We start from the raw sequence: 23,727 nt of genomic DNA, 5'->3' as shown, positions 1-23,727 counted from the left end.
TTTTACAGATCATTATGATTTTAACAATAATGTCATTTCAAACATCTACCGATCTGGACTATCTCTCAGGTTTTAGTTAATAATAATATTCAAGAGTACGGGTACAGGGAAAATTGGTACAAGTTAAGGATAACACATTTTTCACCGCACCTTTCAACATGATTTGATCATGCAAACAAAGCTTTAAGTAAACTATCTAAAAAATAAACAGGTTGCTCTCATGATAGTTAAAATTTGGCGAAAAGAATATAAGCCTGCATGTTTTTGTTTTACAATTGTATGTTATTTTGTTTTTGTTTGTTCATTTTTTAGGAATACCAACCTATATGCGTTGCCATTTGTGTCGCCCTAAGTCTTTTCAACTCTGTATCGCTGTGGACAAACAGTGGCGGATTCACAACTTTTTGTATTATAGTCAAATACCGTTATAGTATATAAGTTTATCTTAGTGATATAGCAAATTGACAGAGTATTATAGTCAAATACCGTTATAGTATATAAATTTATCTTAGTGATATAGCAAATTGACAGAGTATTATAGTCAAATGCCGTTATAGTATATAAGTTTATCTTAGTGATATAGCAAATTGACAGAGTATTATAGTCAAATACCGTTATAGTATATAAATTTATCTTAGTGATATAGCAAATTGACAGAGTATTATAGTCAAATACCGTTATAGTATATAAATTTACCTAAGCGATATAGCAAATTGACAGAGTATTATAGTCAAAAGCCGTTATAGTATATAAATTTACCTAAGCGATATAGCAAATTGACAGAGTATTATAGTCAAATGCCGTTATAGTATATAAATTTATCTTAGTGATATAGCAAATTGACAGAGTATTATAGTCAAATGCTGTTATAGTATGCAACATTTCTTCATGATATATCTCTACCCTTAATGAGATGGTTATTGTTATCATAAGGCAGCTGTGGCGTTCCATATGAGTTTGTCTCAACTAAATGTAATGAAATGTATATAAATAATGCTTACACCATAAAACTTAGTCTAAGTTCAATTTTTGGAAGAGTTACTTTTACAGATCTTGAGTTATGTCCCTTTATAGCATTATATATCATCTGTGAACACATTCCCCATTTATTTTTTCTGGAGTAAAAGGAAAGTCTGACTGGTACTAACTGGTTCAGAGTCAGAATAATATGATGTGTCTTCCTGCTGACTATTACATTTAGAACTAGCATATTGAAATCAGGATGGGTTTGTCAGTCTAATGCATTGAGGCAAAGTATATTTATTAATTTATTATCATCCTGAATTTTGGTGTAATATTTTGGTTAGACAATGAAAATCCATTTAATCATCCTATTTTTTAAAGTGCTTATTTCTATTAATAATTTTAACGTATTTTAATGTGTTCTAAAATATTCTGCCAAATTGGTATCAACCATGCTGTGCATGTTATGTTAATTATTCATGAAAAGGTTCAATATACTTATCATATTACAAGTTGTATTATACATTCCTAAGCTTGATATTTAAAACAAAGAGTCCCAGAGTGATGTGTGTACTATAGTTATGTATCTCCAGTATTCAGGTATTGTCATGTCATGAAAAATAGTTACAAAATATAGAAATTTCCTAATGTTGATCATGTACACCATACTTGTGAGAATTAGCAAATGACTTATTATAAAAATGGTTCCATAATGAAATACTTTACCTAAAAAAAATTATTTGCATATATTTTCTTTTTCCTAACAACAGGAATCATCTATGTTTATTATTTTTAAATCAAATGTTTTCCAACTCTACACATCATATAGGCACAAGTTCATTTCTTTTTCTTTTTGGCTTGATTTTACAGGCACTCATTTTTTTAGCCGAACATACTACAGGGTTATATTCTCAATAATTTAAACTCGCATTTTGAAATTTTTTATATGAATTCATATAGGATTTTCTCAATATCACAAAAATTAAAGTTGCATTTTAGTCTAGAATGACAAAACTGCAATAATAAATGAATGCAATAATTTCTGAATTTAAAGCAGTTGTCTTGTACTTTGGAGGATATTGATAAAAAACTTCCAAAAACAAAAATCAATTCATATTTTAAGAACTGGTTCATTAGGTTCCTTTAAGTAATTTTTGTTTGGATATTTTTTTCCCTGAAAAAGCAGACAATTCAAGTTTAGAAGGCTGTTGACCTTCATTGAACTTAGTGATGTAAATGTTGGAATTGCCTGATATCATTGTAAATTTTGCTTTCCACCAATTTTTTTTAAAAGATTACATTTTGATGCATTAACTCAGCCATGCCTTGTCATAAATGGGAATTGTATTGTAAGTGAAGCTTTTGAAGTTTTTTTTTTTTAGTTTACCTAGGGTACACACGCATAGTGTAGTAACTTTTTTCAAAAGTATAAAATTTTCTTTAAACAAAACATTTGCTTCTTATTGTAAAAACATGTCAATACAATACAATACAAGGGGCCTCGTTGGATGAGTGGTCTGACACTTAGGTTGTGAGTTCAAACTCTGCTTGTGCAGGTACACTCGACTCCAATCTTAATTGACTAGAATTGACGATGGTTTTCTCTGGACACTCCGGCTTCCTTCACCAATAAAAACTGGCCGCCATGATATAGCCTAAATGCAGTCCTTAAAAATGGCATAAAAACACCAAAAATCAAATCAAATAAAATAAAGAATTCAAAATGTGTGTTTTTCTTTATACAGATCAATTAAAACAAATGATACAAAAGAATTGCATTTGAATTTGTGCTCTTTTAATTGAAAATGGAATTCCATGAGCATTTGTTTGTAGTATATGCATACTTTAAGTGTGTTTACACATGTACAATGCTGTGGTGCACCTTTTGGAAACCATAGAAATAGGAAATATGGTATTCATTGTCAATGAGACAGTTATCCATCTACCAAAGACCAAATTACTTGGATGTTCACCTCTATAATTCACAATATGGCCTTCATCAATAAGCAGAACAAATTCCACATAATATTAAGGATCCATGACAAAATGTGAAACTTTTTTTAAATGAGAAAATTTAAGGCATAATTTCTATTATTGACAGTTTCTCTAGTTTGTAGGATACGACAGTGAGCCTTTGGTTTTATTGTGTTGTGCTATAGAATCTGTCTACATAGGGATCACTTTTGTCTTTGTCAGTGTTACACTTTGTTTCTCTTTGAAAACAATTGAACAGACTTATCCAAACCAGATTAAATTTTATACAAGATATAAGTGTTGTCAACTTCTATTTTAATTTTTTATCCCAACAAATTTCAAAGCTTCAAATCATTGACTTTTTTATTTCTGTATATATTATATTAAGACAGAAGACATAACACACATCTTTTTTGAGAGACTTCCACTTTTTGTTTCTAGGGGAGTTCTGTAATGATTACCGGTAGTTTCCCAAAACATCTGTATTAATGACTACACTTTGTTTTACAATTATCTTTTTACAGACATGTGTGGTAGTGCAGTTTCAAACTTTGGTCCTATAACTTATTGCATTGATGACACGAAACCTGATGGAACACACCCAGCTATCATGGGGTTTGTTTTAGCCAATCAAGCTAGAGAACTAATGAACCAATCAGAGTCCAATAGGTATGATATCAAACCCAGTTATCATGGAGATTGTTTTAGCCAGTCAAGCTAGAGAACTGAAGCACCAATCAAGAGACTAAAAGTTAAGGATCTTTGTCTATGGACAATGGTACATATTGAATTAACAAAGGACTACTAGCAGTAACTGACATGCCAGCACCAGACCTCAGATAAACTGATTAAAAATTATGTCTTCATTATATGAAAATCAAGCACAACCCCTACAGTTAGGGGTTTAGTATCATGCCATTATAAAAAATATAGGAAGAACATTAGCTGTATCATGTAATCAACTGGTTTAGAATAATGTGTTTTTTTTCCCAATGCAAAGACCCTATGAGTGAATCAATTTTAATACCAAAATATCCCATTTTTAATGACTTGACAGAAGTATCTTAGCTATATCTGTTCTGAATAAGTCTGTTTAAAAGTTTGGTTAGACTTTGAGGTGAATGCCAACATTTTTGTGCTTTGTATAGAATATAACCCTAAAAAATTGGATGTGAAATAACCTGCATGTATAAAATGTCTGTATTTGTTTATATTGACACATGATGTCTAGGCCTTATACTGGTGATGAAATTTATTTAATGATTTGATTAATTTGTGATATAGAAATCCTGGTGTAATAGTTTTTCAGTAATACAGAGATTTCTCTTATTGAAATATAATACCTTGTTTCATACAATTGAACAAGTTAAAATGCCAATATATTTGTATAGGTTAATAAATTAACTGTTGTATGTACTGTTTTATCATTGGCAACCAATGTATAATTTATAAACTCCCTTAACTTCATGAAGAGTATGAATTTCTACATAGGTAAAAGATTTGTTTAAATTTAAGGTTTTTAACCGGATTTTTGTGTCAAAAATGTCGGTTATTGATTTGGGGATGTACGGCGGGCGGGCAGTCGGGCGGACGGGCGGGCGGCAACCAAATGTTGTCCGTGCATTTACTCATGAAGCGTTCAACCAAACCTTTTAAAATTTTAATAAGTTGTTAATGACAACAAAATGGAGGTCAAGTTCAATAATGATGATTTTGACTTTTATCTTTCAGGAGTTACGGTTCTTGAAAGTTTTAAAAATGTTGTGTCCATGCATTTACTCATGAACCGTTCAACCTAACCTTTTAAAATTTTAATATGTTGTTACTGACAACATAACGGAGGTCAAGTTCAATAATGATGATTTTTACTTTTACCGTTCAGGAGTAACGGTTCTTGAAAGTTTAAAAAATGTTGTGTTCGTGCATTTACTCATGAACCAGTCAACCAAACCTTTTAAAATTTTAATATGTTGTTACTGACAACAAAATGGAGGTCAAGTTCAATAATGACGATTTTGACTTTTACCGTTCAGGAGTTACGGTTCTTGAAAGTTTCAAAATGTTGTGTCCGTGCATTTACTCATGAACCGTTCAATCAAATCTTTTAAAATTTCCTATTCGGAGTTTTGGTCCTTGTAATATTGATAAATGCCAGAACACAAATAAATGTTAAAGAATCCGGTTTACTGTCATTTTGACAGCTCTTGTTAATCACTGAAAAAGAGAGGTGAAAGATACCAGAGAAACAGTCAAACTCTTAAATGATTTAATTTTATTTGATTATTTGTAGGAAAGATGCAATTTGTCGACACTATGCACAAGCATTTAAGTGTGAGCAGTTTCTGAAGGTAAAAATTTTATGTAGTTATACAGTTTTACTTGATTAGTTTAAACACTTTATTGTCAAAATTATATAAAATGATTTGACACAAATAAAAAAAAACATAGGAATATTAATCCCTCTAGAATTATACTAATGCATTGATTGCTTTGTTCCTATCGATTTTTATCAGTAAGATATAAGATCATGGTGAAACACTATTGTCTAGTCAGACTATACTAACACGTTTGTTAAAATAAAGAATGAGTAAAAAACAAATTTGTTGATTCAATCACACTTATATCTAGAAGTTAACCTTATATGAATAAATACAAATACATGTAGTATGCTATATTTAATGGAGAAATTAGCATTCAAATGCTTGAACCATTTCTAAAGGAGGAGGCGACATTAAGGCCCTGGTATAGGCTCAAGAAAATAAAATGTGCAACAACTATTTCAAACTGGCACATAATGTTTGGAAATGCACAGAGTCAAGAAAAACATCAAAAACATTTCATGAAAAATACAGAATTTATGCATTTTTCCATCTTTATGGACATTTTGGAAACAATGCAGTGTGCAGCCAAGAAACAATAATTTACTGTGACTTGACTGTTAGTGTTGCTCACATAATCCACCTATTGCAACTTATTCAAAATTCTGACCAAATTGCAATTTGTTTTATTAAACCAAACTGTTCAACTGTTCAGAATTTTTAACTAATTGTTGAGTCAAAAAATCACTTACATTGCTTTAAAATTATGTAAAGTTGTCTGCTAGTTATAATATAAATGATTTTTTAGCTGTTTCTAGAATCATCAAATACTGTGAAGGAAGTATATATTATATAATAATACTGTTTCGATCCCTAACATCACTGAAGAGACATATATTGTCGAAATCTAGATCTGGTGTACAAAAAAAATATTGACAACTTGTGTTTGCGGCATAACATCTTGGCCACAAGTTTATTGTTTTCTGTTTAGTATTAAATTTATATTAAGATCCATTTTGTTACATCTCGTGATCAATTTTATTTAGCAATCGCCAATGGCAGTCAGCAGGGATTAAGAACATCAGTTGTTCGACCTGTTAGTCAAATGTGTTTTGTTTAAATATACTTCTTCACTTTTTTGGTCTTTTGGAAAATGTTGTTTGTGCTGTATTTAGACCCTTCTACAACGATATTTGTTTTACATGCACACGTATAAAAATTACGGTTTTTATACGCCCGTCAAAATTTTGACGTGATGTATTATGGTATACAAATGTCCGGTGTCCGTCCGTCTGTGCGTCTGTCTGTCTGGCGTAAACATGTTGTACTGTAACTTGAGAACAACTTATTCAAATTTCATGAAACTTGATATAGTTGTTTCTTATGATGGTCAAATGATCTGTATACTTTTTGGTCCATAAACAAATGGTCCAAGATCTCTCCAAAAGAATTTGTAAAAATCGACAGTAAATCCATCGCTTCCTGGGGATTTCCCATTTTTCATCTTACTCAATGCTATAGCACATTCCTCATATATATGTCAAGTTACCCTCACACAGGTCATGTTGTTCCTGTGTGAGGGCAACATCATGAGAAAAAAAGCTTTCACTTGAACAATCAACATACCTGTCAACTGACCCGTATTCTGCGGGTGTGACCCGAGATTTTCACAATTCTGAGGGATCACCCGGAACACCCGCCAGGTCATTGAAATAACCCGGGAATTCCGAAAATGACCCGATTTCACCCGTATTTCTTAGCCTTGAGATTGATTTCATAAGTAATATTCCTTTGAAATACCGGCAAATTTGTAATTCTTCCAGGAAGTTCATCTAGCTATGTAAACTGTCAAATTAAGTGACCCATTAAGTGCATGGCTTCACTTGACAGCTTTGGTGTCAAACACACTGTTAATTAACACCAATTACCTTAGATTTAGGTCGTAAATAAGTTGCACAATTGGTTTACAAACTGAACTAGAGTTACTTCCCCTTATTTGTCACCATTCAAAATTATTCCTTATATTTACGTTTATGGGTGAAAAAGATTAAATCATAAAAATATAAAAATTCAAATACATATTGAAAAATAACTTCATTATCTTTATACCTTTATACAATTTTTTTTTAAAAAGTTGAAAATTATTTTTTACATTTATACTTCCTTTAACTGTATTACTATATTTTATCATAGTCTAATTTCCTTGTTTCATGAAAAATATTTTGGTTAAAGGCTACATAGTCAATAGTCTCAAACATTTAAGAATTACATTAAATTCTAGTGTTTGATGATTGTAGTACTTTTTCTCAAAAAGTAAAGCACATAAGACTGAGTTACACAAATTTAGAAAAATCTTTAAAAGTGCAATGAAATAAAATTTAATAAGATTTAAAATGACTTAACAAAGTGAACATGCATTGATGTTTTGGTATCTTTGATATACATTATAAGAAAATGTACCATAAATACTGAAATTCAGCTCGAAAAAGTTCGTACGCGTTATGACCTGAGATTTGATTCTTCAATGCAGGTCATGACCTGCATTTTCATCGTCACAGGTTGACAGGTATGAATCAATTTTTCTCTTTGAATACAATTTTTTATAAAAATTATGTTGTTCTGAGAGAATCGTTGATTGGTCAGATATATGATTACCCTGATCACCAATCATTTCAACCATTGTCTTCTTTATAAAATTTCTCTTTTCTAATTTTAAAAAGTATTGGGAACATTTTTCACCATTTTCATGCCAGTTTGCCCGGGACCGTAACAGTAAACCCTCTATCTTCTGTTCTCTCATGGATTCTAACTCCACTTTTTTATCATTTAAATTGGTCTGTACAGCTTCAGTAGGGGCTGTATTCATAATAATATCTAAATTTTGTATATTAATCTTAAGATCTATATACTTTTTGGTGATGATTCAAAATTTCATTTTTGAATTCTTGAGTATTTTGTAAAAAAGAGGGAGGGTTTTTTTACATGTTGTGCCGTTCACCAACGGACTTCTACCGCGGACGTTTAACGGATAAAACGGATGAGAAACGGACTTCTACCGGACGTATAACGGATAAAAGGGATGATGAACGGATCTGCAACGGATAAATGCCAATTATTGGTATGTCAGATTTTTTAAGGTTCATGAATTCTTATTATTCATAATCGATCTGAGAGTATAGCCCACTCTTCACAATCAAGCAGTTCATTTCAGGGCAGACACTGCCCTTTGGTGGAATTATGAAGAACAAACCAAAACCAGTAAAACAGAAACATTTTGAATATTTATGCAATTTTCATGTTTTATTATTGTCACCTTTGATTTTTCCGTATATCTTGTTCATCCGTTTTATCCGGTACGGTTCCGATAGGTGTCTGTTTTATGCTGTACTCGTCCGTTGGATGTACGTTCGACATCCGTTCTGTCCGGTACGTGTCTGTTTCTCGTACGTTGCATATCCGGTGTGTGTCTGTTATGCATCCATTACACATTCGTTTTATTCTGTTAGTACATCAACGGACTCCCAACGGAGAACAATTTTGTCAACTGAAAAATTTTATTTTCATCCGCTAGGCATCCGTTCGTGCTATCCAGTAAGGTGTGGCCGAGGCTTAATTCAATGGTTGTCATTTGATGCTGTTTATCATATTTGTTTTTCGTTCATTATTTTGTTCTTGCTGTTAGTTTCCATGTTTCCATGTTTCCAATGTTTTACATTTGTCATTTCTGACATTTTTAATTGACTATGTGGTATGAGTTTTATTCATAGTTAAAGGCCGTACAGTGGCCTATAGTTGTATTTCTATGTCATTTGGTCTCTAATGGAGAGTTGTTACGTTGCCAATCATACCATATCTTGTATATACATTTTTATAAATTTCCTGTTTACTAAACTTTGAATTTTTTGTAAAACTAAGGATTTTCTTATCCCAGGCATAGATTACCTTAGCTGTATTTGGCAAAACTTTTTAGAATTTTGGATCCTCAATGCTCTTCAACTTTGTACTTGTTTGGCTTTATACATATTTTGATATGAGCGTCACTGATGAGTCTTTATGTAGACAAAACACGCGTCTGGCGTACTTAATTATAATCCTGGTACCTTTGATAACTACATACAAAATATTTTAGAAAAAATATTTGTGGGGGAAGGGTGGCGCAACTTAGTTTCATTAAACTATTATACATTTTGCAGTATTCTGCAAAATATGAGGTTTTTACCAAATTCCCCTTTATTATGACATCACAAATACATCTCTTAAGTATAGCGATTGGAGATTGATGTTTTAACTGAAACAATTGGAGATTTTTACATATGTTTTAATCAAATTTACAGCTAAAATAATGAGTAAGATGACCAACTCCCTTCAGTAATTCAAGAGAATTATACAGTTATTTCTGATGTTTATAACATCAACATCTATTCTTCTTTTTATCTTCATTTTAACTAATAATTGATTGTTTACTTAAATTGTAATGAATTTCAACACCTATACAGCTGGTCACAGTATATATCACTACGATGACTACAGTATTCACAAGCACACTCTTGCATCTGCAATATTTCTTGACAAGTAGAACTCGGAAATATCGGTTTCAAGTTTCCACAGATATTTCTTTCCTGTTCCAGAGAAGATCCTAAAAAGATTAAAAATAAATTAATTAGCTGTGTACTTTCATTAGATTTCTAAATTTGCATGTGTGTTATCCTGGCTAAATATATAAAGCCCAGGTGGTCGTGTGGTCTAGCGCACCGGTTACAGTGCAGGTGATTTGGTGTCACGATATCTCAGTAGCATGGGTTCAAATCCTGGCAAGGGAAGAACCAAAAATTTGCCAAAGCAAATTTACAGATCTATCATTGTTGGGTTGATGTTTAGACAAGTTGTATATTATTTTCTGTGACTGTATCTTGCATTAATTTGTAGGATCCTTTATTATAGATAATTGAGCTGATCTGTAACAATTACATCTCCATGCCTTATATATCATGTACTGTATTACGACATTAGATTAAAACTGACGAGGAAAGGTAACACCATGCCACCGAAAGCTTTATTATTTGTGAAGCCAATGTGGTCGTGTGGTCTAGCGCACCGGATAGAGTGCAGACGATTTGGTGTCATGATATCTCAGTAACATGGGTTCGAATCCCGGGGAGGGAATAACAAAAAATTTGCTAAAGCAAATTTACAGATCTAACATTGTTGGGTTGATGTTTAGACAAGTTGTATATACATAATGTACACAGCCATGTATCACCACCATTGCTGGTGATCCGATGGATTAATCTGTTGTAGAGTTGTCACTGACCCAGACGTATCTCAGTAGCATGGGTTCGAATCCCAACGAGCGAAGAACAAAACATTTGCGAAAGCAAATTTACAGATCTAACATTGTTGGGTTGATGTTTAGACGAGTTATATATATATATATATACAACTGACGTCTAGTCTAAACATCAACCCAACAATATACTCAACTAACTAAATGAATTCAACAATGTCACTTTGATTATTATGCCTAAACAGGGACTTTCTATACTAACGTTAGTATAGAAAGTACCCAGCTTAAAGCATAATAAAGATCTTCTTTGCCAACTTATAATTCTATATTTTACTGATTATTGTACTCTCTTTTTGTCCATTATCTCTGATCTCATTTTCATGGTTCATGTAGTTAATTTACATATTAGTTTGAAAGGTGCAGACCTACACATATCCTTATCCCTCAGGTGAAATTCTCAGGTTTTTGCTTTATTTCTTGATTTCATGAAAAAATATGTGATTCCAAGAAAGAAAAAAAAACATGATGAATTTAGATGCTTATCAAATAAAATATAAAAAAAACAACTTAAATGCTACATACTAGCTGGTTCACATTTTTAGCTCACCTTGCCCAAAGGGGGAGGGGTCAAAATACCATGGCTAAGTAAAATTTTCAAAACATCTCTTCCAGCATGTTAAAATACATAAAACTAAATCGAATAGCTAGTATTTTGTTTATTAAATGGTCTATAGAAGAGGGTTCAATATATGGCAGGGGGTCAAAATACCAAGGCTAACTGAAATTTTCATAACATCTTTGCTAGCTTGTTAAATACATGTTTTGAAAATTTTACATGACCATAGCTATGCCACTTAGCCATGGTATTTTGACCCACCCCTGCTGAATATTGAACCCCCTACTATAGACCTTTAATTTCAAAATTTCTAGCTATTCTTACTCCTTATCATAGTAATCATACTCAAATAAGTAATTTGTATGTTTTTATCATGTCAAAAAAATATTTTGAAAATTTTACTTATCCATGATATTTTGGCCCCCTACTATAGACCTCTGATTTTTAAAAAATCTAGCTATTCTTACTCCTTAAAAAGTAATAATCCTCCAATAAGTAGTTTGTATGTTTTGAAAGAGGGACGCAAGATACCAAAGGGACAGTCAAACTCATAAATCTAAAATAAACTGACAACGCCATGGCTAAAAATGAAAAAGACAAACAGACAAACAATAGTACACATGACACAACATAGAAAACTCAAGAGTAAAGAACACGAACCCCACCAAAAACTAGGGGTGATCTCAGGTGCTCTGGAAGGATGCTAGGAAAAGATGTTTTGAAAATATTACTTAGACCTCTAATTACATGAATTCTAAATATTCTTACTCCTATACACAATAATAATACTCCAATTAGTAGCTTGTATGTATTTTACTTGCTTGAAAAGATGATCTGATTTTTATTTAGCCATGGAATATTGACCCCCCCCCCTTTTTTACACCTCCAATTTTAAAATTTGAGCTACTGTAACTCTTTTACATGTTTATTCTACTCCAATTAGTAGTTGTATGTATTTTATATGCATGAATAGATGTTTTTAAAATTTTACTTTGCCATGGTATTTTGATCCCCCCTCTGCCATGATATATTGGACCCCCTATTATAGACCTTTAAATTTAAAAATTCTAGCAGTTATAACTCTTCTGCATAGTTATTATATGCCAATAAGTAGTTGGTATGTATTTTTCTTGCTTGAAAAGATCTTTTGAAAATTTTATTTAGCCATGGTATTTTGACCCCCTGCTATAGACCTTTAATTTAAAAAATTCTAGCTGTTATAACACTTTTTCATAGTTATTATACTCCAATAAAAAGTTGGTATGTATTTTACTTCCTTGAAAATTTTATTTAGCCATGGTATTTTGACCCCCCTGCCAATGTTTATTGAACCCCTACTAAAAGTCCAGTTTAGAAAAAAGTCACAACCAATAAATTGTAAATTAGATAATCTACAATTCTATTTATCTAAAACAGGGGGGTTCAAAATACCATGTATGAAAAATGACCCCAGGTTTGAAATACCTTGCGTAAAATGTAGATTTTGGCTTATAACTCTGAAACCAGCAAAACTGACATGGTACAAAATTACTTATCAGGTCAAGATCTAAATTTTCAGATGAATCGAATTGGTAATTATAAGGAAATTTTGTCCTTTTGGTTATTATCTTGACTATGAACTGTAAACAGCAATAATAGTCAGCAAAGAAAGATCTACAAATAAGTCAACATGACCAAAGTGGTCAGTTGACCCCTTTAGGGCATAAGATACAGTTAAGATCATGTATTTTTTAGAGGCTATTTTTTACCTGATTAAGTTTAGTATGTAATAAAAGATATAATATCATGTGATACTTTTTGAGCAAATTGAGGTTGAAATTTCAGATATTTTCTCAAAATTTGTATTTGCGGCCATATTTAAAAGATAGAAATACATAACTTTTTTTGTTTTAAAAGATAAACACAGTTAATTTGTTGTTTGTTAAATTATTTGTAATATCTGTTTTATATAAATGTTCTATGTTCTATAAGTTTGTGCATTTTATTTTTACAAAAAACTCATATTTATCAAATGTTCAAGAATGTAGAAAAAAAACATAATTTTTTTGCCGAATATTTATCAAATTTTAAAAGAAATTCACTATTGATTATTATTGGACAGGAAACATAGAGTGCATAAGTCGACAACAAAGATCTTTTAAAATAATGTTTGTGAAGACATTTTACATTTCTTATTTGAATATTTAGCTTGTTGAAGCCTGCGCTTTATGTTTCCTCGTCCTTATTTTGGTTGAAATCTGGCTGATTTTGCCAAATTTCACCAAAATGTCTTATCTTGACCGTTTTTGGATGAAAAAAATCAACATGTTAGAATTAAACTTTGACAAAAACAGTTCTATTTAACTTTCTCACATGTCTTTGAGTCAACTTGAAACATTCTTTGTCTTGTAACATTGAACTTTATAATCAGGGCCAAATATTGCCTTTACCAAACTGTTCCTTTTTGTAATTTTTACAAAATTTTCTCCGCTAACGACTGGGCCAAGTTCATTATAGATACAGATAATTGTAAGCAGAATAAATGTTCAGTAAAGTAAGATCTACAAACACATCACTATCACCAAAACACAATTTTGTCATGAATCCATCCTTTGTTTAATATGCACATAGACCAAAGTGATCGACACAGGCTCATTAGAGCCTCTAGTTATTTGATAATATAGATCTTGCACAAAAGTATTTTAAATGTAAATTAAGGGGGCTTGCGGGTCTAAATCAATTTTTGTATTTAATATAGGATTTCGCTATATTTTTCTATAAATGAGCTTTATCTTATACTTAACAGAAAAATGAAATAAAAAAATGGGGTCACCTTTCATTTACCCTCACAATCAGCCTTCGAAAGAAGCATACATTTTTGTTAAGGTCCTTTTTTTCTGTTGAACTAATAGGAGAAATAGCGGTAATATCGAAATAAAAAAAGAACTAAATTTCAAAAATCGGTCAAATATTACAATTATTTAGTTTATGTACAGCTTATTCAAAAACAACAATAAAAAAATATAGGTCACCGATGACTTAAAAAAGATATTTCAATTTAAATACCAAAAAATGGCATTTTGCATCAAAGGGAAATAATTTGAAGCCTTTTCAATGATATCCACATTCATCTTGGGCCAACACGAATTGTTTTTTGGAGATGATTATTGTACCATATGATAAAGTAACAACTACTTAAGGTAATAAATAAAATTTGTAATGAAAAATAAATGTTTATTTTTTTTCTGAAAATCTTATACCCCCGAGCCTCCTTAAGTAATGTAATTGATAACTTTTGACAATTTTAAAAATGCAATTTTATTGAGAAAAAAAAACAGTATGTTACATTAGAACCATGGTGTGATCTGTTAACAAGTTTTTGTTTCTGTAGAACTCTCTGATTGTATACTGTATAGTAGTAAACCAACTTATTTTCGCAAGCGATTTATTTTCCTGACTTTAACGAGTAGAAAAAAACGCGAATACAAATCGTCGTGAATATGTAAATTTTTTATCTTTCCTTGTTAAACTTCATCAAGTAAATCAGAAATTTTTCAAGTTAAATAGCTACGAAGTGATCAAGAAAGAGTAAAACGTGAAATAAAGTATCCGCGAAAATTAGTTGGTTTACAGTATAAATGTAAAATAAATTAAGGGAGTTCCAACGATATTTTAATCTATCTTAACAGAATTGAATATGGACCTTAATTTGTATTTATTCAGTTCAGATCGTTTATTTCCATTGGAAATATTTAAATAAGTAAATAAAAATTTGAATAATATGCTTTAAGTGAAATCTGTAGTACCATCTTATAGAACAAGAAAACTGACCTACAAATTTCTGTATACATTTTTCATGATAGGAAAAAAATGCTTACCTAAGATTTGATGTCTTATAATAATAGAGCTGCTGATAACAAGCATAAAAATAAATGTAGTACAAGAAGCCATGCCAAAATCCTATTCTGCTACTACCAAGTTTCAATGTAATAATGGTTTGTTAAATATACACCTTGGAATTGCTGGCTTGCAAAGACAGACTTGTTTTGCAGTTCCAATTGCACTTAATATATATGTATATAAAAAAAAAATAGTGATATCATAATTAAAATTTCTATAAAGTAGGTGCAGAAAAGGCAGCTTTATAGAAAAAAAGAAATATTGCATTTTTTTTATTTTGCTGAATATAAAAAAATTGAGTCATTTATCGGCTAATATTACAAGACCACAAGAGGGATTTAAATCAAATTCAATCATTTTTAATGGTAAGTGTTGATTTTTATTCATGAAATGGGATTGGATAGTAAAAATAATGAATAGTTAATAAGCACACCTTTTTATAATCTATTAAATGAATAGATGTTTTAAAACATTTCATAACTCTATCCTTCTGTGGAATTTCTGGGAAATCCTACTTGTCTTTAAAATAATAATTATTAGAATGATTTTACAATCAAAATTAGAATGAATCAAGGGATAAATAAAATGAGCTAGATAATTTGTCTACCAGGATTGGTACACTCTGTGGACCAAAAACCGTTACTTTTACATCCATTTGTTTAAATATATTTTATATAAATCAATACGTTTTTCAAAAATTTAATTGTATCTAATTTCTGCTCAAATTTATATTGCTCTGCTATAAATAATAATATTTGCCTTTAGCTGATGTTTTCTTTAACATAAGTTTTGAATTTTCAAGAGTTTATCAGTTGTTCCATATACTAGTACCTTGTGATGTCAACTTTCAAATTTATATGAATCAGTATGAAACCTATTTGAAAGAGAATGAATTGTCTCCCTTGATGATTATCATGTAAATTAACAGTGAACTTACAATTAAGTGGTAATCTATTAAAAAAAAAGGGTGGCTTCCATATAATATTGATAGTTGACTGTTAAGGTGGTATGGAAGTCTAAAAAAAAATGATAGATTTGGTTCATACTTTGCCAAAACCTAGTATCTATTGATATATGTTCAAAAATATATATTAAAAAGATAGGTCACCCCGCATTTTCTCAAGCTACAGATTGTGACAAAATGACAAATTTTGTATGGATTATACAGGAAAAAACACCATTTTGTGATTAGAAACTAAGCAAAATATAGAATTGTAAATTAAATTAGGAAAAGATAGCTTTCAGACAATGCTTTGAGAACATCAAAAGAAAAGATAGGGTCATCGTAAGTTTTTTCCAGCTAAAATACAAATAAGGAAAATTCTATGTAGAATCCTTCAGAAAATGCACTGTTTTAGAGTAACCTCCCCTTAACATGCCAATTCAAATTAAAACATTTAAAAACAACCAAAAATAATCTACACTTGTCAAAATATTAATATTTATAAGTTATATTCTTATAATTTGGTTCTTTTAAATGTAAATATAAATTAAATATCTGTATTCCTACATCAAATTTGGCTAACTTGATAAAAATTATGAATTAGACAACCTGTTGTTGGGTTGCTGCCCCTGAATATGTAATTTTAAGAAAATTTTGCAGCTTTTGGTTATTATCTTGAATATTATTGTAGATAGAGATAAACTGTAAACAGCAATAAATTACAGCAAAGTTAGATCTACAAATAAGTCAACTTGACCAAAATGGTCAGTTGACCCCTTAAGGAGTTATTTCCCTTTATAGTCAATTTTTAACAATTTTCATTAATGTTGTAAATTTTTACAAAATATTTTCCTCTGTGTAACTAAAGGGCCAAGTTAATTTAGATAGAGAAAATTGCAAGTAGCAAGAATGTTCAGTAAAGTAAGATCTACAAACACATCACCATCATCAAAACACAATTTCTGTGTCCTTTGTTTAATACATAAATTGAGAATGGAAATGGGGAATGTGTCAAAGAGACAACAACCCGACCAAATAAAAAACAACAGCAGAGGGTCACCAACAGGTCTTCAATGTAGCGAGAAATTCCCGCACCCGGAGGCGTCCTTCAGCTGGCCCCTAAACAAATATATACTAGTCCAGAGATAATGAACGCCATACTAATTTCCAAATTGTACACAAGAAACTAAAATTAAAATAATACAAGACTAACAAAGGCCAGAGGCTCCTGACTTGGGACAGGCACAAAAATGCGGCGGGGTTAAACATGTTTGTGAGATCTCAACCCTCCCCCTATACCTCTAACCAATGTAATAAAGTAAACGCATAACAATACGCACATTAAAATTCAGTTCAAGAGAAATCCGAGTCTGATGTCAGAAGATGTAACCAAAGAAAATAAACAAAATGACAATAATACATAAATAACAACAGACTGCTAGCAGTTAACATGACATGCACATGTATGCACATAGACCAAGGTGAGCTACACAGGCTCTTAAGAGCCTCTAGTTTATCAGTGGTAAAGACATTTGTTTTATGTTTTAGGTCTTTACCAAAGTTAGATGCTCAAATTTTCAATTGATTTGAGCAATAATTGAAGCCATTCAAAAGAAATAAAGCAACAATTATGAATGGTTAAAATTGAGGTAAAGTCCATCAGAAAAATGTCCTCCTAGCACCTTGTTAACAATGGTTAAGTTTAAATGCTTTATACATGTTTAACCCTGCCACATTCTGCTTGTAACTATTCCAAGTGATGTAGTTGTCATGTCCAAATGACCCCTGTCATTCAGAAGTTATCTTGTCCCCACGTGACCCCTATAATTTCAGTAGTTGTCTTGTCCCAAATGAGCCCTGGAATTTCAGTAGTTGTTCTGTCCCAAGTGACCCCTTTATTCAGTAGTTGTCCTGTCCCAAATGACCCCTATAATTCAGTAGTTGTCCTGTCCCAAATGACCCTTGTAATTATAGTAGTTGTCTTGTCCCAAATGAGCCCTGAATTTCAGTAGTTGTCCTGTCCTTAGTGACCCCTGCAATTCAGTTGTTGTTCTGTTCCAAATAACTCCTGGGATTTCAATAGTTGTCCTATTCCAATTGATTCTTTTATTTCAATAGTTGTTCTGTCCAAAGTCATCCCTTTAATTCAGCAGTTGTCATGTCCCAAGAGACCCCTGTAATTCAGTAGTTGTCCTGTCCAAAATGACCCTTGTAATTTAAGTAGTTGTCTTGTCCCAAATGACCCCTGAAATTTCAGTAGTTGTCCTGTCCCAAATGACTCCTGTAATTTCAGTAGTTGTCCTGTCTCAATTGACCTCTTTAATTCAGCTATTGTCTTGTCCAAAGTGACCATTTTAATTCACTAGTTGACCTGTCCCAAATAATCTCTGTAGTTTCAGCAGGTGCCCTGTCCCAAGTGACCCCTGTAATTTCAGTAGTTGTCCTGTCCCAAAGAACTCCGGGGATTTCAATAGTTGTCCTGTCCTAATTGATTCTTTTATTTCAATAATTTTCCTGTCGAAAGTGACCCCTTTAATTCAGTTGTTGTCATGTCCCAAATGAATCTCGTAATTTCAATAGTTGTCCTGTCCTAAGTGACCCCAGTAATAAAGTATTTGTCCTGTTCTTAGTGACCCCTTTTATTCATTAGTTGTCCTGTCCCAAGTGACCTCTTTGATTCAGTAATTGTCCGAACCTAAGTGACCACTGTAATCTTAGTAATTATCCTGTTCCAAGTGACCCCTGTAATTCAGTAGTTGTCCTGTCCCAAGTGACCCTTGTAATCTCAGTAGTTGTCATGTCCCAAATGACTCCTGTAATTTCAGTAGTTGTCCTGTCTCAATTGACCCCTTTATTTCAGTAATTGTCCTGTTCAAAGTGACAATTTTAATTCACTAGTTGGAATGTCTAAAATGACCTTTGTAGTTTCAGTAGTTGCCCTGTCCCCAAGTGATCCCTGTAATTCAGTAGTTGTCCTGTCCCAATTGATTCTTTTATTTCAATAATTGTCCTTTCTAAAGTGACCCCTTTAATTCAGTTGTTGTCATGTCCGAAATGAACCTCGTAATTTCAATAATGGTCCTGTCCCAAATTACTCCTGTAATTGAGTAGTTGTCCTGTCCCAAGTGATCTGATTTATTCAGTAGTTGTCCTGTCCCAAGTGACCTCTTTGATCCAGTAATTCTCCTGTCCCAAGTGACCACTTTATTTCAGTTATTGAACTGTCCCAAGTGACCTCTTTGATCCAGTAATTGTCCTGTTCCAAGTGACCACTGTAATTCAATAATTGTCCTGTTCCAAGTGACCCCTGTAATTCAGTAGTTGTCCTGTCCCAAGTGACCCTTGTAATCTCAATAGTTGTCATGTCCCAAATGACTCCTGTAATTTCAGTAGTTGTCCTGTCTCAATTGACCCCTTTGATTCAGTAATTGTCCTGTCCAAAGTGATCATTTTAATTCACTAGTTCCAAAATGACATTTGTACTTTCAGTAGTTGCCCTGTCCCCAAGTGACCCCTCTAATTTCAGTAGTTGTCGTGTCCCAAGTGATCCTTGTTATTCAGTAGTTGTGCTGTCCCAATTTATTCTTTTATTTCAGTTATTGTCCTGTCTCCATGTGACTTCTTTAATTCAGTTGTTGTCATGTGCCAAATGAACGAAGTAATTTCAATAGTTGTTTTGTCCCAACTGACTCCTGTAATTAAGTAGCTGTCCTGTCCCAAGTGCCCTCTTGTATTCAGTAGTTGTCCTGTCCCAAGTGACCCTTTTAATTCAGTAGTTGTCCTGTCACAATGCCCCTTTGATTCAGTAGTTGTCCTGTCACAATGCCCCTTTGATTCAGTAGTTGAATGTTGTCCTGTCCCAAGTGACTTCTTTAATTCAGTAGTTGTCCTGTCCCCAAATGACCCCTTTAATTCACTAGTTGTCCTGTCCCATGTTACCTCTTTGATTCAGTAGTTGTCCTCTTCCAAGTGACCTCTTTTATACAGTAGTTGTCCTGTTTGCAAGTGACCCCTTTGATTCAGAAGTTGTCCTGTCCCATGTGACCCCTTTGATTCAGTAGTTGTCCTGTCCGAAAAGACCTCTTTTATTCAGTAGTTGTCCTGTCCCATGTGACCTCCTTAATTCAGTAGTTGTCCTGTCCCCAATTGATTCCTTTACTTTAGTAGTTGTCCTGTCCCAAGTGATCCTTTTAATTAAGTAGTTGTTTTGTCCAAAATGACCCTTTTAATTTAGTAGTTGTCCTGTCCCATGTGACCCTTTTAATTCAGTAGTTTTCTTGTACCAAGTGACCCCTTTGATTCAGAAGTTGTCCTGTCCCAAGTGACCCCTTTGATTCAGTAGTTGTCCTGTCTGAAGAGACATTTCTTATTCAGTAGTTGTCCTGTCACAAGTGACCTCCTTTAGTCAGTAGTTGTCCTGTCCCCAATTGATCCCTTTATTTTAGTAGTGTCCTGTCCCAAGTGACCCCTTTACATTAGTAGTTGTCCTGTCCTAAGTGACCCTTTTAATTCAGTAGTTGTCTTGTCCCAAGTGGCCCTTTTTATTCAGTAGTTGTCCTGTCCCAAGTGACCCCTTTAATTCAGTAGTTGTCATTGGTCGTTGTCTTTCATTAATTTTTTATTGTTTGGTATTAAAAGTACACCTTGTTTTACATGTTTTATTGTTTTACATTTTTTTCATGTTGAGAACTTTTGGTTTTTGCTCATTACTGACATATAGTAATATTACATTTACACCATTTGATTTCTATTGGATAGTTGTCTTATTGGGAATCGTACAGTATCTCCTCATTTTTAGCTCACCTGGCCGGAAGGGCCGAGTGAGCTTTTCTCATCACTTTGTGTCCGTCATCTTCGTCCATCATCGTTTACTTTTTAAAAAATCTTCTCCTCTGAAACTACTGGGCCAAAATCATCATTGGGGTATCTAGTTTAAAAGATATGTCCGGTGACCTAGCCAACCAACCAAGATGGCTGTTATGGCTAAAAATAGAACATAGGGGTAAAATGTAGATTTTGGCTTATATATCTGAAACCAAAGCATTTAGAGCAAATCTGACATGAGGTAAAATTGTTCATCAGGTCAACATCTATCTACCCTGAATTGAATTAGACAACCTGTTGTTGGGTTGCTGCCCCTGAATTTGTAATTTTAAGAAAATTTTGCAGCTTTTGGTTATTATCTTGAATATTATTGTAGATAGAGATAAACTGTAAACAGCAATAAATTACAGCAAAGTTAGATCTACAAATAAGTCAACTTGACCAAAATCGTCAGTTGATCCCTTAAGGAGTAATTGCCCTTTATAGTCAATTTTTTAACAATTTTCATAAATTTTGTAAATTTTTGTATATATAAATATTTTTCACTGCCACTTCTGGGCCAAGTTCAATATAGATAGAAATAATTGTAAGCAGCAAGATTGTTCAGTAGGTAAGATCTCCAAACACATCACCAACACCAAAACACAATTTTGTCATGAATCCATCTGTGTCCTTCTTTTAATATGCACATAGACCAAGGTGAGCGACACAGGCTCTTTATAATTTATGGATATTTGATTTTATTGCTTTTGCCAAAGTCTGCATAAAACCTTGACAGAATATTTGTGAATAACAATTTTTCGTAACTTTAGAAGTATAATGTGTGATAAACATTAAAATGAACATTTATTTTTCAGCCAATAGGTTATTTGGAGAAAAATTGGATGGCTGAGGAATTTTCTGGTGGATGTTATTCTTCTAATATGCCGCCTGGTGTACTGACAACTATGGGCAGGTAACTAGGCTATTGTATAAATTTATGAGACTTCGCCTCGAGCAAAATTTGGTATCTTAGGGACAATAAACTTGCTATTACCCTCATAACCAGGTGTATAATTTTTTTTCAATAAGAGAAATCAATCTTAAAACTTGGTACGACTGTTTATCCATGGAAGTCCTGTTTTTGATAAAATGATAAGTGTTGAAAAAAACCACAATGATGTATGATGCTAAAATAGTACAATAACACAAACTATTGCCAGTTATTTGTGAAAATATCCAAAGGTGTTATTTCAACAATGTCTTAGATAAGTTCAAAAATCAGTACTGATCTGGTCATCAAACATTATTTCTAGTTTATCCTGCATAATGACAATCACGAAGACCCTTGATGAGCTTTAATAGTGCACAGATACAGGTGATCCCCTCTATCTTGTAAATGACGTCATAAAGTAGCGCATACTTGATGAACTTTTCCCGTGAAGGACATAATTATTAACTCAAAATTGGTCTATTGTAAAGTAGTCCTATAATATAAGACTTTGAAGGTTAATATTATTTTAACATTCAACGTTTTTTTATCACATATTATCTTTTTGCTATCAATGTTGAACCTATAGTCGCTGTCAGCTGAAATACATAGCGGTTATTGGTAAAAATAATCTAAACTATCAATCGCGTACACTCGAGATATAGTTTTTCACATTCCATTCATAAATCGCATAAAGAAAAACCACTACTGACCTACCTTTTAAGTGATCGCACTGTAATAATCCTGACCTTCACTTTTTCATAGACGATTTTGAATTGTGGAATCAGCCATTGTTTTTACCGGAAGTATCGTGGAGTTCAATTTCATAAAATTTGCATAAAGCGCGGGAAACCTTATCACATCAATGAATGGAACATTTCAGGAAACTGCGTACAGTGACGAATGTCATATGTAAACAAATGATCCTCATAGAAACGAAGATGGCGGAATTACAATGGAAAATATTCTGGAAAATGTGAAGGTCAGGATTATTACAGTGTGATCACTTAAAAGGTAGGTCAGTATATATAGTGGTTTTTCTTTTTGCGATTTATGAATGGAATGTGAAAAACTATATCTCGAGTGAACGCGATTGATAGTTTAGATTATTTTTACTGATAACCACTACGAATTTCAGCTGACGGCGACTATACATGCTAGGGCAGAACCTGTTGACTGCTTAACTCTAATAAACTCAATCTGCACAGTTCTTCTTGAATTTTTTTACACTCTTTTTTGTGTAGTTATGGAGGGTTAGGATGAAGTTTGAAATAAAATAGGCTGGACATGAGTTTTGAGTAACAAAAAAAAGGCAGGATGAGATACTTTGCAAACAAAAATAAAGATAGGGTGACAATTTAGGTTAAAAAAAAAGTCAGGATTAAAAAAAAACTCACTGATTTGTAGACAGGCATAACATGCACTCCTGATGCAACTGTTTATTGAAATATAATTGACTCTGAGTTGCTTTTTGGTTTTAAACTTTGAAAAGCACCCAGTAATATAATTCTAAAAAAGAGAGGCAAAAGATACCATAGGGACATTCAAACATTTGAGTTAAAAATGACATGACAATGCCATGGCTTAAAATGAAAAAGACAAACAAAAGTACATTAAACAACATAGAAAACCAAATCCTGAGTGACATGAACCCCATCAAAAACATTTAACTAACTTTTGCAGATGTTTGCGAGAACCACACGGAAGAATTCATTTTGCTGGATCTGAAACAGCAACAAAATGGGCAGGATATATGGATGGTGCAATTCAGGCAGGATACAGAGCAGCTAAAGAGGTCTGTCACTTTGAAAAAATACTATTTTGTAACTTGTCATATTGTGTTAGACTGTGGGCCCCTTGTCTGATTAATTTAGGATTTTGTTTCATTTATTTTTGTCTAACAATCCCAGTTTAACAATTTTAAATAACCCTTTGAATGTAGGATTTGAAGTAATA

The 23,727-nt window shown here is 32.4% G+C and overlaps 2 protein-coding genes across 2 annotated transcripts in view; both read left to right on the top strand.

Moving 5' to 3' along the window:
- The window catches only part of LOC143063222 (uncharacterized), a 228,269-nt gene that overhangs the window by 153,629 nt on the left and 50,913 nt on the right, over positions 1 to 23,727 (top strand). The gene's annotated exons all lie outside the window — the stretch shown is intronic.
- The window catches only part of LOC143063220 (amine oxidase [flavin-containing] A-like), a 63,343-nt gene that overhangs the window by 22,520 nt on the left and 17,096 nt on the right, over positions 1 to 23,727 (top strand). The window contains exons 9-12 of the mRNA XM_076235223.1: positions 3,462 to 3,606; positions 5,228 to 5,285; positions 21,659 to 21,756; positions 23,455 to 23,566. Coding sequence (XP_076091338.1) covers positions 3,462 to 3,606; positions 5,228 to 5,285; positions 21,659 to 21,756; positions 23,455 to 23,566 — 413 coding nt within the window. The remainder of the gene's footprint in view (positions 1 to 3,461; positions 3,607 to 5,227; positions 5,286 to 21,658; positions 21,757 to 23,454; positions 23,567 to 23,727) is intronic.

This window comes from Mytilus galloprovincialis, chromosome 2 (genome assembly GCF_965363235.1).
Source record: "Mytilus galloprovincialis chromosome 2, xbMytGall1.hap1.1, whole genome shotgun sequence".
In the NCBI taxonomy this organism is placed as follows: domain Eukaryota; kingdom Metazoa; phylum Mollusca; class Bivalvia; order Mytilida; family Mytilidae; genus Mytilus; species Mytilus galloprovincialis.
Note: the sequence above shows the minus strand (reverse complement) of the source record. Positions and strands in the feature narration are given on the sequence as shown.